The sequence below is a fragment of the Argentina anserina genome, chromosome 4, assembly GCF_933775445.1.
Source record: "Argentina anserina chromosome 4, drPotAnse1.1, whole genome shotgun sequence".
NCBI classification, from domain to species: domain Eukaryota; kingdom Viridiplantae; phylum Streptophyta; class Magnoliopsida; order Rosales; family Rosaceae; genus Argentina; species Argentina anserina.
The window spans coordinates 22137564-22152974 of NC_065875.1; the positions used below are offsets into that span (position 1 = coordinate 22137564).

General features: G+C 38.4%; 1 protein-coding gene, 1 long non-coding RNA gene and 1 pseudogene across 3 annotated transcripts; 2 read left to right on the top strand and 1 right to left on the bottom strand.

The window, feature by feature from the left end:
* On the top strand, nucleotides 1-2961 carry LOC126791732 (protein DETOXIFICATION 12-like). Its single transcript, XM_050518201.1, has 7 exons — nucleotides 1-736; nucleotides 1061-1605; nucleotides 1689-1775; nucleotides 1900-1956; nucleotides 2057-2295; nucleotides 2397-2602; nucleotides 2711-2961. The coding sequence occupies exons 1-7, from the start codon at nucleotides 473-475 to the stop codon at nucleotides 2780-2782; spliced, it is 1470 nt and encodes a 489-aa protein (XP_050374158.1). The 5' UTR covers nucleotides 1-472; the 3' UTR covers nucleotides 2783-2961.
* A 1819-nt stretch (nucleotides 2962-4780) lies between these two features.
* LOC126791763 (uncharacterized) lies at nucleotides 4781-6297 on the bottom strand. Of its 2 annotated transcripts, none has more exons than XR_007671852.1 (4): nucleotides 6030-6297; nucleotides 5658-5862; nucleotides 5320-5567; nucleotides 4781-4961 (listed from the first exon to the last, which is right to left on the bottom strand). It is a non-coding gene; the product is annotated as an uncharacterized LOC126791763 (long non-coding RNA). The 2 variants fall into 2 exon arrangements; XR_007671853.1 differs by having other exon boundaries at nucleotides 5137-5567.
* A 446-nt stretch (nucleotides 6298-6743) lies between these two features.
* On the top strand, nucleotides 6744-14267 carry LOC126792400 (protein DETOXIFICATION 12-like; annotated as a pseudogene).
* Nucleotides 14268-15411: the final 1144 nt, after the last annotated feature.

Below are 15411 nucleotides of genomic sequence, written 5' to 3' on the forward strand. Positions count from 1 at the left end.
AATAATTGCAAAGGGACAAAGATGCAGTCATGCAGCAAAAGAATTTGACAGAAGAAAAGGTTCACGGTCTCAAAATAATAGTACCTGAAACATTCACAGATGATATCGGGTCTCTCCTCACAGAAGTGTTCTTGGTAGTTGGCACCGACGCATGGTATCATACACGACAACGATTCCCACATGTTGAGACTCAGTGAGTCCCCCACGAACATTATCTTCTTCCCCCTCCATCTCCTCAGAAACTCACCCCCATCAAACCTTCATACAATATCAACAAACAACTCATTGGTTATACCGGAATCCGGTTTAGCTCGGAGGCTTATTCTGTCAGGCTTATTGTATTGCAATGAAGTATAGACATAGACCCGAAACCCCGCAGAGTTAGAACTCAGAAGAAGTACATTGGCAAGTTACATGAGTCGTGTTTCCATGCATACTTGAGGAACTGCTTGTATTACTTGTAGATAAAGATATGGAAGAGAGCTTTTTATCAATGCCAACAGAAAAAAATGATCCAAGAAAATTTGGCAGTACCAGTACTAGTTTGACATGGGGTTATTTCTCTGAAGAACTGAAGAGGCAATGTTACATAGCAGGACCTATGGTTGCTGCGATTCTATCCCAAAACTTGCTGCGTGTGGTTTCTATGATGATGGTTGGTCACTTGGGAGAGCTAGCTCTCTCAAGCTCTTCCATTGCCATCTCCCTCTCTGGAGTCACTGGCTTCAGTGTTTTTGTAAGTCATCGTCTTTTCTGTTCATGTGCATTTTTGTATCTCCAGCTCTTTGGTTTTAGAAATGCCATTAACCTGTCTTACACTCTTACCACACAAGTGATACATATAGTTCACATATCAGTAATGACAATTGCCAAGTTATATACCTTGCATGGTAGCTTCAATTTCATATATATAACAGTGCTATATCTACACACACAATATCTATAGCAGAAGTTAATTGGCAACTATAAACATAAAGTCCATAACTCGATACAGCTGGTGGTAAATTTTATGTCTCCAATAACCAGGTGGATCTCTAACACTCAAGTTACGTTGGAACAGATAGGAATGGCCAGCGGACTGGAAACAATATGTGGGCAAGCATATGGGGCTAAGCAATATCAAAAACTTGGACTTCAAACCTACACTGCTATATTTTCTCTAAACTTAGTTTGTGTCCCTCTATCTGTGTTATGGATATATATGGAGAACTTACTAATTCTCATGGGTCAGGATCCTCTGATTTCTCGCGAAGCTGGCAAATTCACAATCTGGCTTATTCCAGCTCTCTTTGCTCATGCAACTCTTCAACCACTCATCAGATACTTTCAGACACAGAGTTTGATAACTCCTGTACTCCTAAGCTCTTGCGCCACCCTTTTGTTTCATATTCCTCTTTGTTGGGTTCTAGTATTCAAGTCTGGACTGGATAATGTTGGAGGGGCACTGGCAATTAGTATTTCATATTGGTTGAATGTGATTATACTTGTATTGTACATGAAGTTCTCTTCTGCTTGTTCACAAACCCAAGCTCCAATTACTGTGGATGTATTCCTTGGAATGAAAGAGTACTTTTACTATGCCATCCCTTCCACAGTTATGATATGGTAATTTCTATATATTTTCAAATATTTAGTCTCCCATTTCCTCCATATGTTCTTGATTTTTGGTGCATGATAATTAAGTGTAGCGTTGAGTGGTGGTCATTTGAGCTGCTTATTTTGCTTTCTGGGCTGCTACCAAATCCGGCTATTGAAACTTCGGTCCTGTCTGTATGGTATAATTCCTTCTTGATACTGATATTAATACAAATGTTTTAATTTGATCTCTTTGTATATGCAACAAATGTGACATCGGTGAACTTTATGTCAATAATTCTGTTTGATTATGTTTTTGGATAGTCTCCAGACTATTTCAACACTCTATGCAATACCCTATGGGTTTGGTGCTGCAGCAAGGTATATTTGTTCACCACTGATAATGCACAAGGCATATGAATACAACTAATAAGATCCTATCTTTAATCTTTTTATTTCTTTTGTCTTTGGATATGTATAGTACTAGAGTTGCAAATGAACTGGGAGCTAATAACTCAGAAGGTGCTCGTATAGCTGCGCGTGCTGCATTGTGTCTTGCAGTCATAGAGACGAGCATAGAAACAACAACTCTCTTTGCCTTGAGGCGTTCTTTTGGTTACACATTTAGCACTGAACCACAAGTCATCGATTACGTCACATCAATGGCGCCTCTAGTGTGTCTGTCTCTTGCACTAGACAGCTTGCAAGGGGTCCTTACAGGTTTATGAATTAGAATTGTGACAAGGAATGAGTTATTTTTGTTTCTTCATGCATGCATGGTCTGTTAATTCTGTGAGTCACATATATGGTTTAATACACAGGTGTTGCTAGAGGATGTGGGTGGCAGCATATAGGGGCTTACATAAACCTTGGAGCCTTTTATCTTTGTGGGATTCCAGTTGCTGCTATATTGGCTTTCTGGTTAAAGCTGAGAGGAAGAGGCCTTTGGATTGGAATACAACTTGGCTCTTTGGTGCAGACCATATTTCTTTCAATTGTAACTTCTTTTACAAACTGGGAAATGCAGGTATGATTTATATCTCCAACAGTAAATGTTAAAAATAGGTCGACTTAGTAAACAAACTATGCTTATAGGAGCTGATCTTTGATTTATGTTGGGCTTTCTCTTTTGCAGGCAAAGAAGGCAAGGGATCGGACTGGGTATTCTAAAGGAGGCTCAACAGAAGATGTTGGACTGTGCCATTGATGAAATACATTCCAAATAAGTTTCAGAAATTCCTCGACAAAGATGCAAGTTGTTCCGAATTGATTCAGAAATACTAGATCGACATTTGAGCTCACATGTGTTTGTTTGCTTATCTATTTGGTCCAATATGACTCTTTTAAGTTATTGATATTATTTAAACTAGCTTTCATATACCCGCTTGTCTTACTTTGTGTGTGTGATATGTACGTATCTTAATAGTGCAACAAATTATCTTTTTGTTATATGAGGAAGATTAATTTGCAGATGGATACTCCTAATGCCTTAATTGCAATTCAATTTCAAAAGCTAAGTTTTTTATTTTTATTTTTATTTTTATTTTTATACTGATTGCAAAAACTAAGTTGATCGAGGAGGGTTTTATTTGAAAGGGGAGGGTTGAAACTGAATTCAATTGCTAAGAACGTGGAGAGTGAGAATCCACATTGTGCACTTCTATTTTTTGTTTCAAGTCATCCCTTTTTTCTCCCTTTTTTTTTTGCTAATTTCTTATTTGTTTTTGTATTTGACAATAATGACCAATTTATATGATAATATATTTCCCCATTTTTCTCTAGATCATGGGTATTTCGGGCAGATCAATTTATTAGTGAAGGTATTGACATCAAACAGCCGCTTCCAATTATAGTAGTGGATGGATGGATGGATATTCATGAACTTGAAATTACATTACTACTCTCACACTATAGGTTAATTTGAAATTTCTTTTAATAATTCAAGGTAAAAAGGTCAATAACAAAATGAAAATAGAATAAAATTTTAGACTTTATCTACTTACTCTGTAGATAACTGCCCACTACCACTATACCAGAATGCCATTATCTAATCGATAACCACCTAATCAATATACAACTGGAAAAAGAAGAAAAAAATCACATGTATATCATATAAATCTAGGTCCCTGCATTACAAGCTAAGCCTGATAATTTTGAGAACTAAGATATAGCTGCCAGCAAGAATTACATTAACATAATCAAGTATAAAGCAGGCTATCCTCTATATAATATATATTAGTATCCAGTAGAAAAAAAAAAGTTATCTGACAGATCATATCAAGATATGGGAGGGAGCTCTTTGGAGTCTGGACGCACTGCTTATACAAATATTTGTATTATGCAATAAAACTTATAATAATCAGCATTAGAATATTTATCTATATATTGTCTTCAATTCTCACAAAACTTACAACTTGCTCTTCTAGTGATCCTGCCATTAGCTTTTACTCTCTTGGTCATTTTCACAAATTTGTTCTTCCTTGACAGTTCACAAATAATCAGTTTCACGAATTTTGGGGTTGACTTTGTATAAATTCATGTAAGTTATTAAACTTGGAAATTGAATAAAAATCACATTTTTTCATTTCCTTGTCGATGACAAACGAAACGAAACCAACTTCGGAAATTTAAATTGAATATGTGACTTTAGAGTCGACTTTTATTTCGTCGCTCGTCTCTGAAAACTTCATTTACGAAAGTTGTAGAGCTCGTCAATACAAATTCGTGGACACGTCACGCGTCCTAATTGGACGTCATATGTGGAATTTATTATTGACGGAAGTTGGTTTCCGAATTTGGAAAATGTATAAAAGGTAGGGCTGTAAACGGTTCCAAAACAACCAAAAATAGGTGGAACCGTAAACCAAACCGTGTTATTTAAACGGTTCGGTTTTTATTTTTTCAGAATAGGAACCGTTTGGTTCGGTTCCTAACGGTTCCATGACGGTTCCGGTCCCAAAACGGTTCCAAACGGTTCCAAAAAAACATTGTCTTAAATTCAAGACTGATGTTAGTTTGAGCATATCATACTTATAACTAGTGACAAGAAATGAGATTGATAATTCGAGACAAGATAATTCCAAACCAGGGCATAGTCTCTGTTCTCCACCAAATGGAGTATAACTAGTACATTAGTTTAAAGCAGCTTCTCCCTTTTGCAATGTCAAAGAAATTAATGTATTATATGCATGATTAGTTAGTACACAAGCAAAGACACAGAGTTTGAATTATCATCAAGAGAAAGTGAAATATAAAACTAGTTAATAAACCTCTAACTTACCTCCCATCTCCATGGAACAAACTGATATGGATGTTCATAGTTCTCTTCATCCATGTGCATAGAACTAAAGACACCAAAACACACCATCCTATTGGAATCAAATACCCTGTAAAATCCAATATCGAAATCATAAGTAACTCGAAGTGCCTACCCTCATGTACATATAAATATACATATTCATACTTATGAATTCCCACTGTTTTGTTAATTTAAAAAACATAGAAAACAGTTGAAGACGTGGTTTTAGTTTAAGTATTAGGTTCTTATAGTGTAATTCTGACCTTTGATTTCGACATCTCAAAGAGCTTTTCTTCAAATAGCATTGATAATATTTGCCATTCTTAGAGTCTCACTAATCACCTTCAGATCCAAAATCAACATCCTCAAATTTAGTTTTAGCAAAATAAGAGTAAGGAATATGCAATATCATGAGCACACTGTAAATAATACATTATGGGACTTACATTTTGAGTAAATGGCAAGGACATGTAATCGTCCACTAATAATCAATCTTGTGCTTGTTCAACCCCATGTTCTACTCCTGCACATATATACAGTAATTTGAAAAGGACTCACACTTGAAAATTAAAGCCAGAACTGGACAGATTCATCTTCAGTTTCCTTTCACCAAAATGAGCCATCATCACTACAATTCTTACGCATGAAGTATGACAAGTAGATATGTGATTTCAGATTTTGCAAATCTTTGTTTCTGCCAAAGAAATGAAGTACAATTACTTTTCTAAAAGGATGTACAATCCATCAATATGACACAAAAACATTATTCCTCGTCTATACTTACCATAAACTTTAATTTTCCAACAACGAAATCAGCTGAGAGCGTGGTCACAAATGAAAAATGGACTGGCTGAAATCTGAAGTGGGTGGTTGACTGTTCATATTCTTCTTCATCTACACTAACTGCATTGCTTCTCATGTGCGTTGATAAGGAAAAAATGAGAAAGTCTATGACTTATCATTTAAGGGATTCTGTATCCTGTAATCCACTGTGAAACAGAAGGCATTAGTATTTCAGTTGAGATCACGACTAGGTAATTCAAATAAATAACATACAACATAAATCCCATGAATCTAGCACCCCATTTGAGGAAACTCACATCCACATACACAAGGGTGAATTTCGATTCCAAATCGATAATAACTTGTTACTAACCTGTTGCACATAAGGATCTGACAAACCCAATTGCAAACTGATGGAAATGCGTCTTCAAAACTCAGCGGAATATCACAATTCCTATCTATCTCTTCTGCCACCACCCCCACCTGCCTTGACGAAAATTTACTTCACGTCGAATACATTACTTCCACAGTGTGATCAAGACCTGAACCCACGAGATTCTGCCAATTCCAGATGAGTTCCGCAGATTTCCACCGTGGTTTGTGTGAAATTAGTCGACCACTGCTCTCCGTCATTGAAGGAGGCAAAGATGTGAGCGACACCAAAAACATGCTCTCCGTCACGGACAGCAGGTCCAAGAGTAACAGTCTCCTACTGAAGTAAAAGTGAGTCTAAGATCTAACGGTCAGTATTTGTTATATTTAAAATTAACGATTTCTATGAATTTTAGATTTTAGAACCAAACCGAACCGAACCGAATTGTTTTAAAAACAGTTCGGTTCTATTATATAACTTCATTTTTTTTTTCTAAGAACTTAACTGAACTGCTGTTAAACGATTCGGTTCCAACGGTTTCTTTAAGAACCGGAACCGATTAACAGCCCTAATAAAATGGAAGTTTTGGGAAACCCTAGTTTCCAAAATTGGAAACCTGCCTTCTCTCTCTCTCTCTCTCCCCCGCAGCCCCTCTCGACCCCGACCTCCCTCTCAAAAAAATTTCCTTCGTCAATCCCCTCAGCTCAGGCCTCCATGGCTCTCACCGCCGGTCTTAAGACCACCGCAAGCTCGACCACTCCCACCCTTGGACGCTACACACCGCCGCTCACTGCATCGAAGATTTTGCAGATTCCGCCGCTGACCAAGCTCCATTTTCGGCTACACCAGAGCACGGGGCCAGCCTACCCTCGCCGATCTTCATCTTTGGTTCGACCTGCAAGCAATTTGGAGCTCAAATCGCGTTGCCACCTCATACTTCGTGAATTCGACTGCCGTCAGCATTTCAAGCTTCTCCGACGACTTCCCGGCGATTCTGAGGTCCAATATAGATACGAAAATGTCTTAAATCGTGTGATGTACATTTTGTGTGTTGATTGTTTGGTGGTTTGAAGAGTTTCAGAGGAGGAGGGAGAGCTCGTGCCGCCACCTAGGGTGGCGCGTGAGAGAGATTGGAGTGGTGCAGAGGCGGCATTAGGCCATGGAAGGGATGAGGGAAGGAGAGGATTGAGTTTTGGGAGGTCGTGGGTAAGCCACGCTCGCAATTGGAGGTGGCGCGTGAGCACCACGCGCACCCACTGTGGGTGGCGCATGAGCGTTACGCGCGGCTGTCGGGGGGTGGTGCTTGAGCCCCACGCGCCGCACGTGGCGGCGCGTGAACATTAATTTTATAAAAAATCATTTATGTACAGTAAATTATAAAAGTAATTTATGCACAGTAAATTATAAAAAATAATTTCTGCACAATAAATTGTAAAAGTAATTGAAACAGTAATTTGGTGAATAGTAATTATAATGAACAGTGTATGTAGTGAACAATGATCACGTAAAACAGTAATTGCGTAAAATCGTAATTTTACTGAACAATAAACAATTGTGTGTTTCGGCATCTGAGGTTTTACGTAACGTTTCTAACCAGTTTATTATACAACTAGGTAACCGACAAAACGAGTAAAGGATTTGCTTTCAGTATTATGAAAATTACGCTCAGGAAAATAAAGTGAGTAAATCTCACTGTGATGAGTCTACCTTTAGCGGTGACTCATATTATGTTTTATTTAAAAGATCGAATTATGACATGTATATGACATAGTGGGTTGTGTATGTGTATAAATGGTAAATACGATATATATATATATATATATATATATGGGTTGCTATATTATAAACTGTCACGTTCTTATTTTCAAATGAGTTTTACTGTGGCAACTATATTTATTTTATTTGAGCAAGAGTCGCTTGGTTGTTGTACAATAACATGTGTGATTGTTATTGTATGTGGTTTTAACTTTGAGTCTTGTTAAAACGTTTTTCTGCCTTCGGACATGTTGGCGGTATCGGAACCAAGCCTTGGCCGGGTGACAATTACGATTCAGTTAGAGCTCTAATCTGTATGTCGATGTATTGCATGAGGGGTAACAGATGGGTTGCCTGGGTCTCATGAGTACCCATATTTTTTGTGATATTGGGTAACATATGGGTTGCCCAGTATCTGACGGCATACTGCATGAGGGGTAACAAATGAGTACCTGGGTCTCATGAATACCCGTATTATAAATGTAATTTAGGTAAATAGATGGGTTGCCCAATGTCTCATAAGTACATATATTTTCAGATATTATTAGACATCCAGATAGGTCGTCATGTGTCTTATGAGAGCATTTATATTTAATTGTCGTATGTATTTTCTTTTGTATACGATGTGTGTTATACTGTTGGTTTACTCATACGAGCTGCAAACCTTTCCGGGTTTGTATTTACAATCCCGGTGCACCTATTCGATTGTGTAGGGGATAGTTCTGCAGGTGTGGATTAGCAGAATTGGAGGGTTACTCTGAAGATTTTCGAAGTTTATTATTTCTATTTGTAGTGAGGATTGAGAAGATTTTACATTTCCATTTGTTATAATACTTGAATTATAAACTGGTTTTGTAATAATCAAATCGACTGAGACGTATTATGAACTCAGTTACGATACACTGTGACTATAAGATGATTTTAATATATTTGAGATTGTTTTAGAGTTTTTTATAGTTTTAATTTCGAGTTTATAACTTGAAATTTCGGGGTTGTGACATCTCATATTTGCCTACACATATTTGTCAGTATGGTGTTTTAAATGAATGGAAAAAATAAAGGGAAAAGGAAACATTGGATTAGGGTTCCCGATGGAAACTCACACTTTAAAAGGAAAAGAGCATATCAAACATGGTGTTTCAGACTTGATCTAGGCATTAGCTTTCTAACATAGTTACCCTTATTCAACAGTGTCACTCAAATGGATCAACATGCCCCCTATTCAACAACACAATTAGATAACTAAACATAAAGATCACTATTCTCTACCGTCATATATAGAGTTAAAATTCTTAGGAACTATCTCAAAAAATAGTCTGGCATATTTCAATAGCAATGACACCAAAATTTATCCAACGCATATCAAAAATACATTACACAAAGACCCAAAATTTTGAACTTATTTAACTATTATAGTACTAAATCCAGTCCCAAATTTCTCAATAGCATTTGAAATCAGAAAAGCACCAACCCAAAACTCGTCTTGAGTTTCATGATTTGGTTATTACCTTTGTTGGGTTTTAGTATTCAACTCTGGTTTGGATAATCTTGGAGGGGCATTAGCAATTAGTATTTCATATTGGTTAAATGTGCTTTTGCTTACCTTCTACATGAAGTTCTCTCCTGCCCTTTCAAAAATCAGAGCTCCAATTTCGAAGGAGGTATTCTATGGAATGAAAGAGTTCTTTAGTTCTGCTATACCTTCTGCAGTGATGATATGGTATTCTTGGTCTCCCAGTAGTCCACTATTTCTATATGCATATGCTAGTGATGGTAGTATAGCCTAGTATTCGATCATGTTCAAAATTAGATATCTTATTTTCTAAATCTGTTTTTCTTATTCTTGTTGATGGTTGTAGCCCTGAATGGTGGTCATCTGAGATGCTTATCTTGCTGTCTGGACATTTACAAAATCCGACTCTTTGAAACTTCAGTTCTTTCTGTATGGTAAGCAGACAGGCTCTTTTTAAGATGTTTAATATTATACACTCATTCTACAAATAATCGTCTAATTGAACCAAATTGTATGTAAAAACAAATGATAACTGTCACGGTCCCGAAATTTCAAGTATGAAACTCAAATTTCGAAGTCATAAATTTTTTTAAAATAATCTCAATAAATCGAAATCATTTTTATGTCACAGCGGATCATTACTGAGTTCATAGTACAACTCAGTTAAATTGATTATTACAAACCAAATTTATAATTCATGCATTATATCAAATTGAAATGTAAAAATCCTCTCAATCCTCACCACAAGATAAAATAAAACAACTTCAAAGTCTTCAGTGTTGTCCGTCGATTCCACTAATTCACACATGCAGAATTATCCCCTACACCATCGAATATGTGCACCGAGATTGTAAATACAAACTCGGTAAGCTTTGCAACTCGTATGAGTAAAACAACAATATAACTCGCATAAAAATATATACGAAAATACATAAAACATCAATCATAAATGCACTCATGAGTCATTGGACGACCCATCTGGTTGTCCAATATTAACTGAAAATATATATGCTCATGAAAAATCGGGCAACTCCTATGTTTACCCAAATGCATTTATAATACGGGTACTCATGAGCGCTGATACACATATGTTACCCCTCATGTTAGTACACTGCTCGACGTTGGGCAACCACTTGCTACCCAACATCCAAAATTTGGGTACACATAAGCCTGATACACCTCTGTTACCCCTCATATTAGTACTCGGCAGACAGACTAGAGCTCTAACTGTATCGTAACTGTCGCCCGGCCAAGGCTAGGTTCCGACATGCTAACACGTCCAAAGACAGGTCCACAGACCACAAAAACGTTTTAACATAACTCAAGTTAAAACCACGTATAAACAATCATCGCATGACATTGTACAAATCAAAGTGACATGCTCAAATAAATAAATATTAACGCTAAAATGAACTTATTCGCAAACGGAAATTATGACAGTATATAGTATAACAACCATATATATGTACATATTTTACTAATTATACACATACAATCCACTATATCATATATATATCATAGTTCATTTTTTAATTAAGCGTAATTATGAATCTCCGCAAGGCTAGATTCGTCACTGTGAGATTTTACTCACCTTATATTCCTGAGCGTAATTTCCACAATTCCGAACTCGAATCCTTTACTTGTTGTGTCGATCACCTAGAATAGATAAGAAGTGAATTTAGAAGCGTTACGTAAAACCTTAAATGCCGAAACAGTAATAATGTTTTATTGTTAAGCAATTTCTGGTTTTTACGATATTACTGTTCACATAATTACTATTCACGTATTACTGTAAAAATACGTATTAATTACGTATTCATGTATGAGTACATACTATTTACGTATTTTTGTATGAGTACATACTATTTACGTATTCATGTACATCCATGTACTATTCAATCGTAAATATTATCTCAGTAAATAATAATTACCAATTTACCCTTCCGAAATTAGTTTTGCAATTACTGTACGTAAATTATATTTACCTTTAATGTACGTAATTTAATTTTTACATTTACTGTACGTAAAATAATTTTATCTTCACCGTACGTAAAAATAATTTTACAAAAAATTACTGTTTACGCGCCGCCGCATGTGGGGTTCAAGCGCCACCTCCGGTAGCCGCACGTGGCGCTCACTATGGCAGCGCGTGGGGCCCACCGCCGCACAAATCCTCTCCTCTCCTTCCCGGCTTCCCCTCCATGGCCCAAGGCCGCCTCCTACCCTCCTCACGCTACCTCACGCGCCGCCTAAGGCGGCGGTACTCACTTCTCTTCACCTCCTCCGATTCTCCTCTAATTCCTCCACAAATCCATCCAAAACACAAGAAATCACACGATACAATCTTCTAAATGAAATTTCGTACCTACGCGAAGCCCTAGGACGGTCGGAAGTCGCCAGAGGAGCTCGAAGTGTCGACGAGGTCGATCTCGCGAGGGGTGAGGCCGGCGGCACGATTCAGCTCCCCTTCGCTTGTAGGTGGCTTCAGTGATGAGGATCCAAGGTGGCGAGGCGGTCTCTGTGCTCGGGTCTCTCCGGCGACGAAGCTAGGACGGCGGAGGGAGTCGCGCGAGGCTTACGACGGTGAGGAACAAACGCGTCGAGCTCGGGGTCGATTGCGGAGGGACGTGCGACGCTTATGGGCTAGGCGGTAAGGGCCACTGTGGGCTGGTTGGCGAGATCGCCGGCGGAGTTTCTGAGGGAGGCAGAGATCGGGGAGAGAGAGAGAGAGAGAGAGAGAGAGAGAGAGAGAGAGAGAGAGAGGGGAGGGAGGCGGATGAAGGGTTTCCGAAAATGGAAACCCTAATTCCTAAAATTCTCTTTTTATACCCACTTCCAAAATCAGAAACAAACTTCCGTTGTTAATAACTTTCACGCATGACGTCCGATTAGAACGCGTGGCGTGTCCGCGAACTCATATCGATGAGCTCTACAACTTTCGTGAAGGAAGTTTTCACAAACGAGCGACGGAGTAAAAGTCAATTCTCGCGTCGCGGAAACGTAACGTTTTCCTAATTAAAAATTTCTGTTAACAGTTCCGTTTTCGATTTTACGACGTTGCTAAGCGAAACAAATGCGGTTTAATCAATTAACACTCTTATTAAAGTCTAAGAATTCAGATAATTTGATTCCGAGAAAATCGGGTTATTACAATAACATTCGGATTCAAAATGCTACAATGATAATAAATTTGTTAAACAAAATGTATGTTTATGTGTGATTTATATCAGTATATGTATGTATTAGAATTTTCAAGGTCAGGTTTGAGTAGAGAATCAAAAAGGTCAGGTTTGATCTCCTTTTAATTAAAAAAAATGCATTTCAAGATAGAATGCAAGTTTTTTTTTTTAATTATGGAACTGACAGTCTGCAAATTAACCATATCTACTTCATCTCTATTGCTTTGAGATGGCTCTCCATTTGTGCATTTTGATATATTCCAAATATTTATTACAGTCTCCAGACTAGCGCGGCACTCTATTCAATACCATATGGGTTTGGTGCTGCAGCAAGGTAGGCATATCAAACTTAAACTGTGTATTTGAACGAAGTTGTTTCAACTTTCAATCACCACTGATATTTATAAAATTATCAAATATATGACTGCATGAATTTAAGTTCCAAATTCTCTTTTTAGGATTTCATAACCTAAAAATTTTGACAAATGACCAAGAATAACATATAGTTGTTGTTTAAAAAGAAAACACGTACGTACATATCCTAAAAAACAGAAAGAAAACAGGTACTGCATGCATGCTTACTTTGACATGTACATGCAGCACTAGAGTTTCAAATGAACTAGGCGCTGGCAACCCAGAAGGTGCTCTTATGACTACGCGTGCGGCGTTGTTTCTTGCACTCACAGAGACGATTATTATAACGATAATACTCTTTGCATGCCGCAACGTATTTGGCAACATTTTTAGTAATGAGGGAGAAGTTGTCGATTACATAAAATCCATGGCTCCTCTAGTTTGTCTTTCTGTATTATTAGACAGCTTTCAGGCGGTTCTTTCAGGTGAATTGCTCTATCTTCTGCTAGCTAGTATATATAAGTCCTCTTATGTATCAATCTAATGTTACATTTTTCGTCAAAATGGTTGAATCTTCAGGTATTGCAAGAGGATGTGGGTGGCAACATATAGGGGCTTACATAAACCTTGGAGCATTCTATTTATGTGGGGTTCCAGTTGCTGTTATATTAGCTTTCTGGGTACCATTGAATGGCAGGGGTCTTTGGATTGGTATACGAGTAGGAATTTTCATGCAAACCACTCTGCTTGCTTTTGTGACAACTCGTGCAAACTGGGAAAAACTGGTCTGCATGCTCTCTTAATTTTTACTCCTGATCATCAATCATGACTCTGGAATTGTTACTGTGAAAACTCTAACCTAGCTAGCATTTTTATGTCGGGTTTTGATGTTTCAGGCAAATAAGGCAAGGGGGAGGATATTTGAGGAAAACTATAGACGTTAATTAATGGATTGTTGGGAGAGGATATGATATCCCATTTGTACCTGGAAGAGGATCATATTCTATCCCATCAAAAATTAATTAGTGGATTGTTGCGGTCCGCCAAAGCTTTACTCCTTTTGTAATTCTGATCCAAATCCCCCTGTTCTTTTATCTTTTATTCTTTCATTTTTTGGAATTATTGTAACAAGTATTTGTTCGAAATGCAAATTAGCCCGTCCGATTGTAGAATTTTGTCTACTGAACTGATCATCTCGATCCGGTGGGTGACCCAAACAATGTCGATTACAGATGTGAATTTTCAAAGTGGGTCATCTTGGTTGGAAATAAATAGCATGGTCCCAAACTTCAGTTCTGTCTGTATGGTAAGCATCTCTTTGTGAACTTCTGTAGAGACTGAGTACAACCCCTACCTGTCTAATATTCATTCCAATAAGATGCATTCCAAGAAAGGATGCAAATATGCTCTCTTGAAGCTAATGGATTGCTGCACTAAATTCAAAGATCAATGAGTAGTGAAGGACTTGCTGTATGTCTTGCATTGCTTTTGCAGGCAGTAAAACATTTCACAAGCTCATAAGAGCTTGTCGGCGTGAATCACGGGAAGTGTTTTATACTTTTGTAGATTATATATAAGCATTTTCGTGTATGATTTGAGATATAGAAAATACAAGTCAACTTGGCATCATAGTCATTTTTTCTTCTCTCGTGCTCTTTTTTTTTCTGGTTTTTTCTCTTTTTTTCCCGCCGGTCGCCGCCGCTACCCCGCTGCTCCGGTCTGCGCCCCACTGCCCTCTGACGGTCCCAGACGTCGCCGCTCCGGTCTCCGCCTGCCGCTGCCCTTCCGAGACACCCATGCTACCTTCCGACCCCGCTGTCGTCCGACACCCCTGTTGTCCGACGTTTTGCAGCTTTTTTTCGGCATCCCGGCCCTCCGACGTCGCTCCTCCGGCGTGTCTTCCTCTTCAACGCGTCCGTCTCGCCCTCACGGTCCTCCGACGCTGCCGTCCTCTCTCCGTCGTTCTGTTTCGCGGCTTTTTCGACAACTGACCCGGCCCGGATTCAATCGATCAGAACCGGCAGATCTGACCCGATCTGGCCCATCCCATATTCAGCAGCTTTAATGACTGTTTAGGTGCAACGACGCCAAATTTTTTAATCCTTTTTTTTTTGGTGTTTTTGCTGCATACTTCCTGATTTTTTACATTGTTTTTCAATGGGTTTTGGAAATGAAGCAAAAAGTTCTTAGATTCCTGATGTTCCGACATTTGAAGTCTTTGTCAAGGGTTCTGATAGTGGATTTTTTTGGGGCGCCAAACTCAACGAATCCAATTTTCGTAAGTGGAAGCGCATTATGGCCGCTCATCTTCGCGGCATGCACAAGATAGGGCATGTCACCGGAGTCACTAAGGCTCCTAGTCATGATGATACTATTGCCTACAATAAATGAGACGACGACGATGGTCTTGTTATGTCTGTCTTATGGAAAGCTATGAATAACGAGATCGCTGATTTGGTGGAGGCATGTGCCACTGCGCAGGCAATATGGGAGACACCGGAAAGTTTATATACTAATGACTATGATTTCATACAGGTTCATGAGTTAATGTGCATCGCTTTGGAAATACAACAGGATGGGC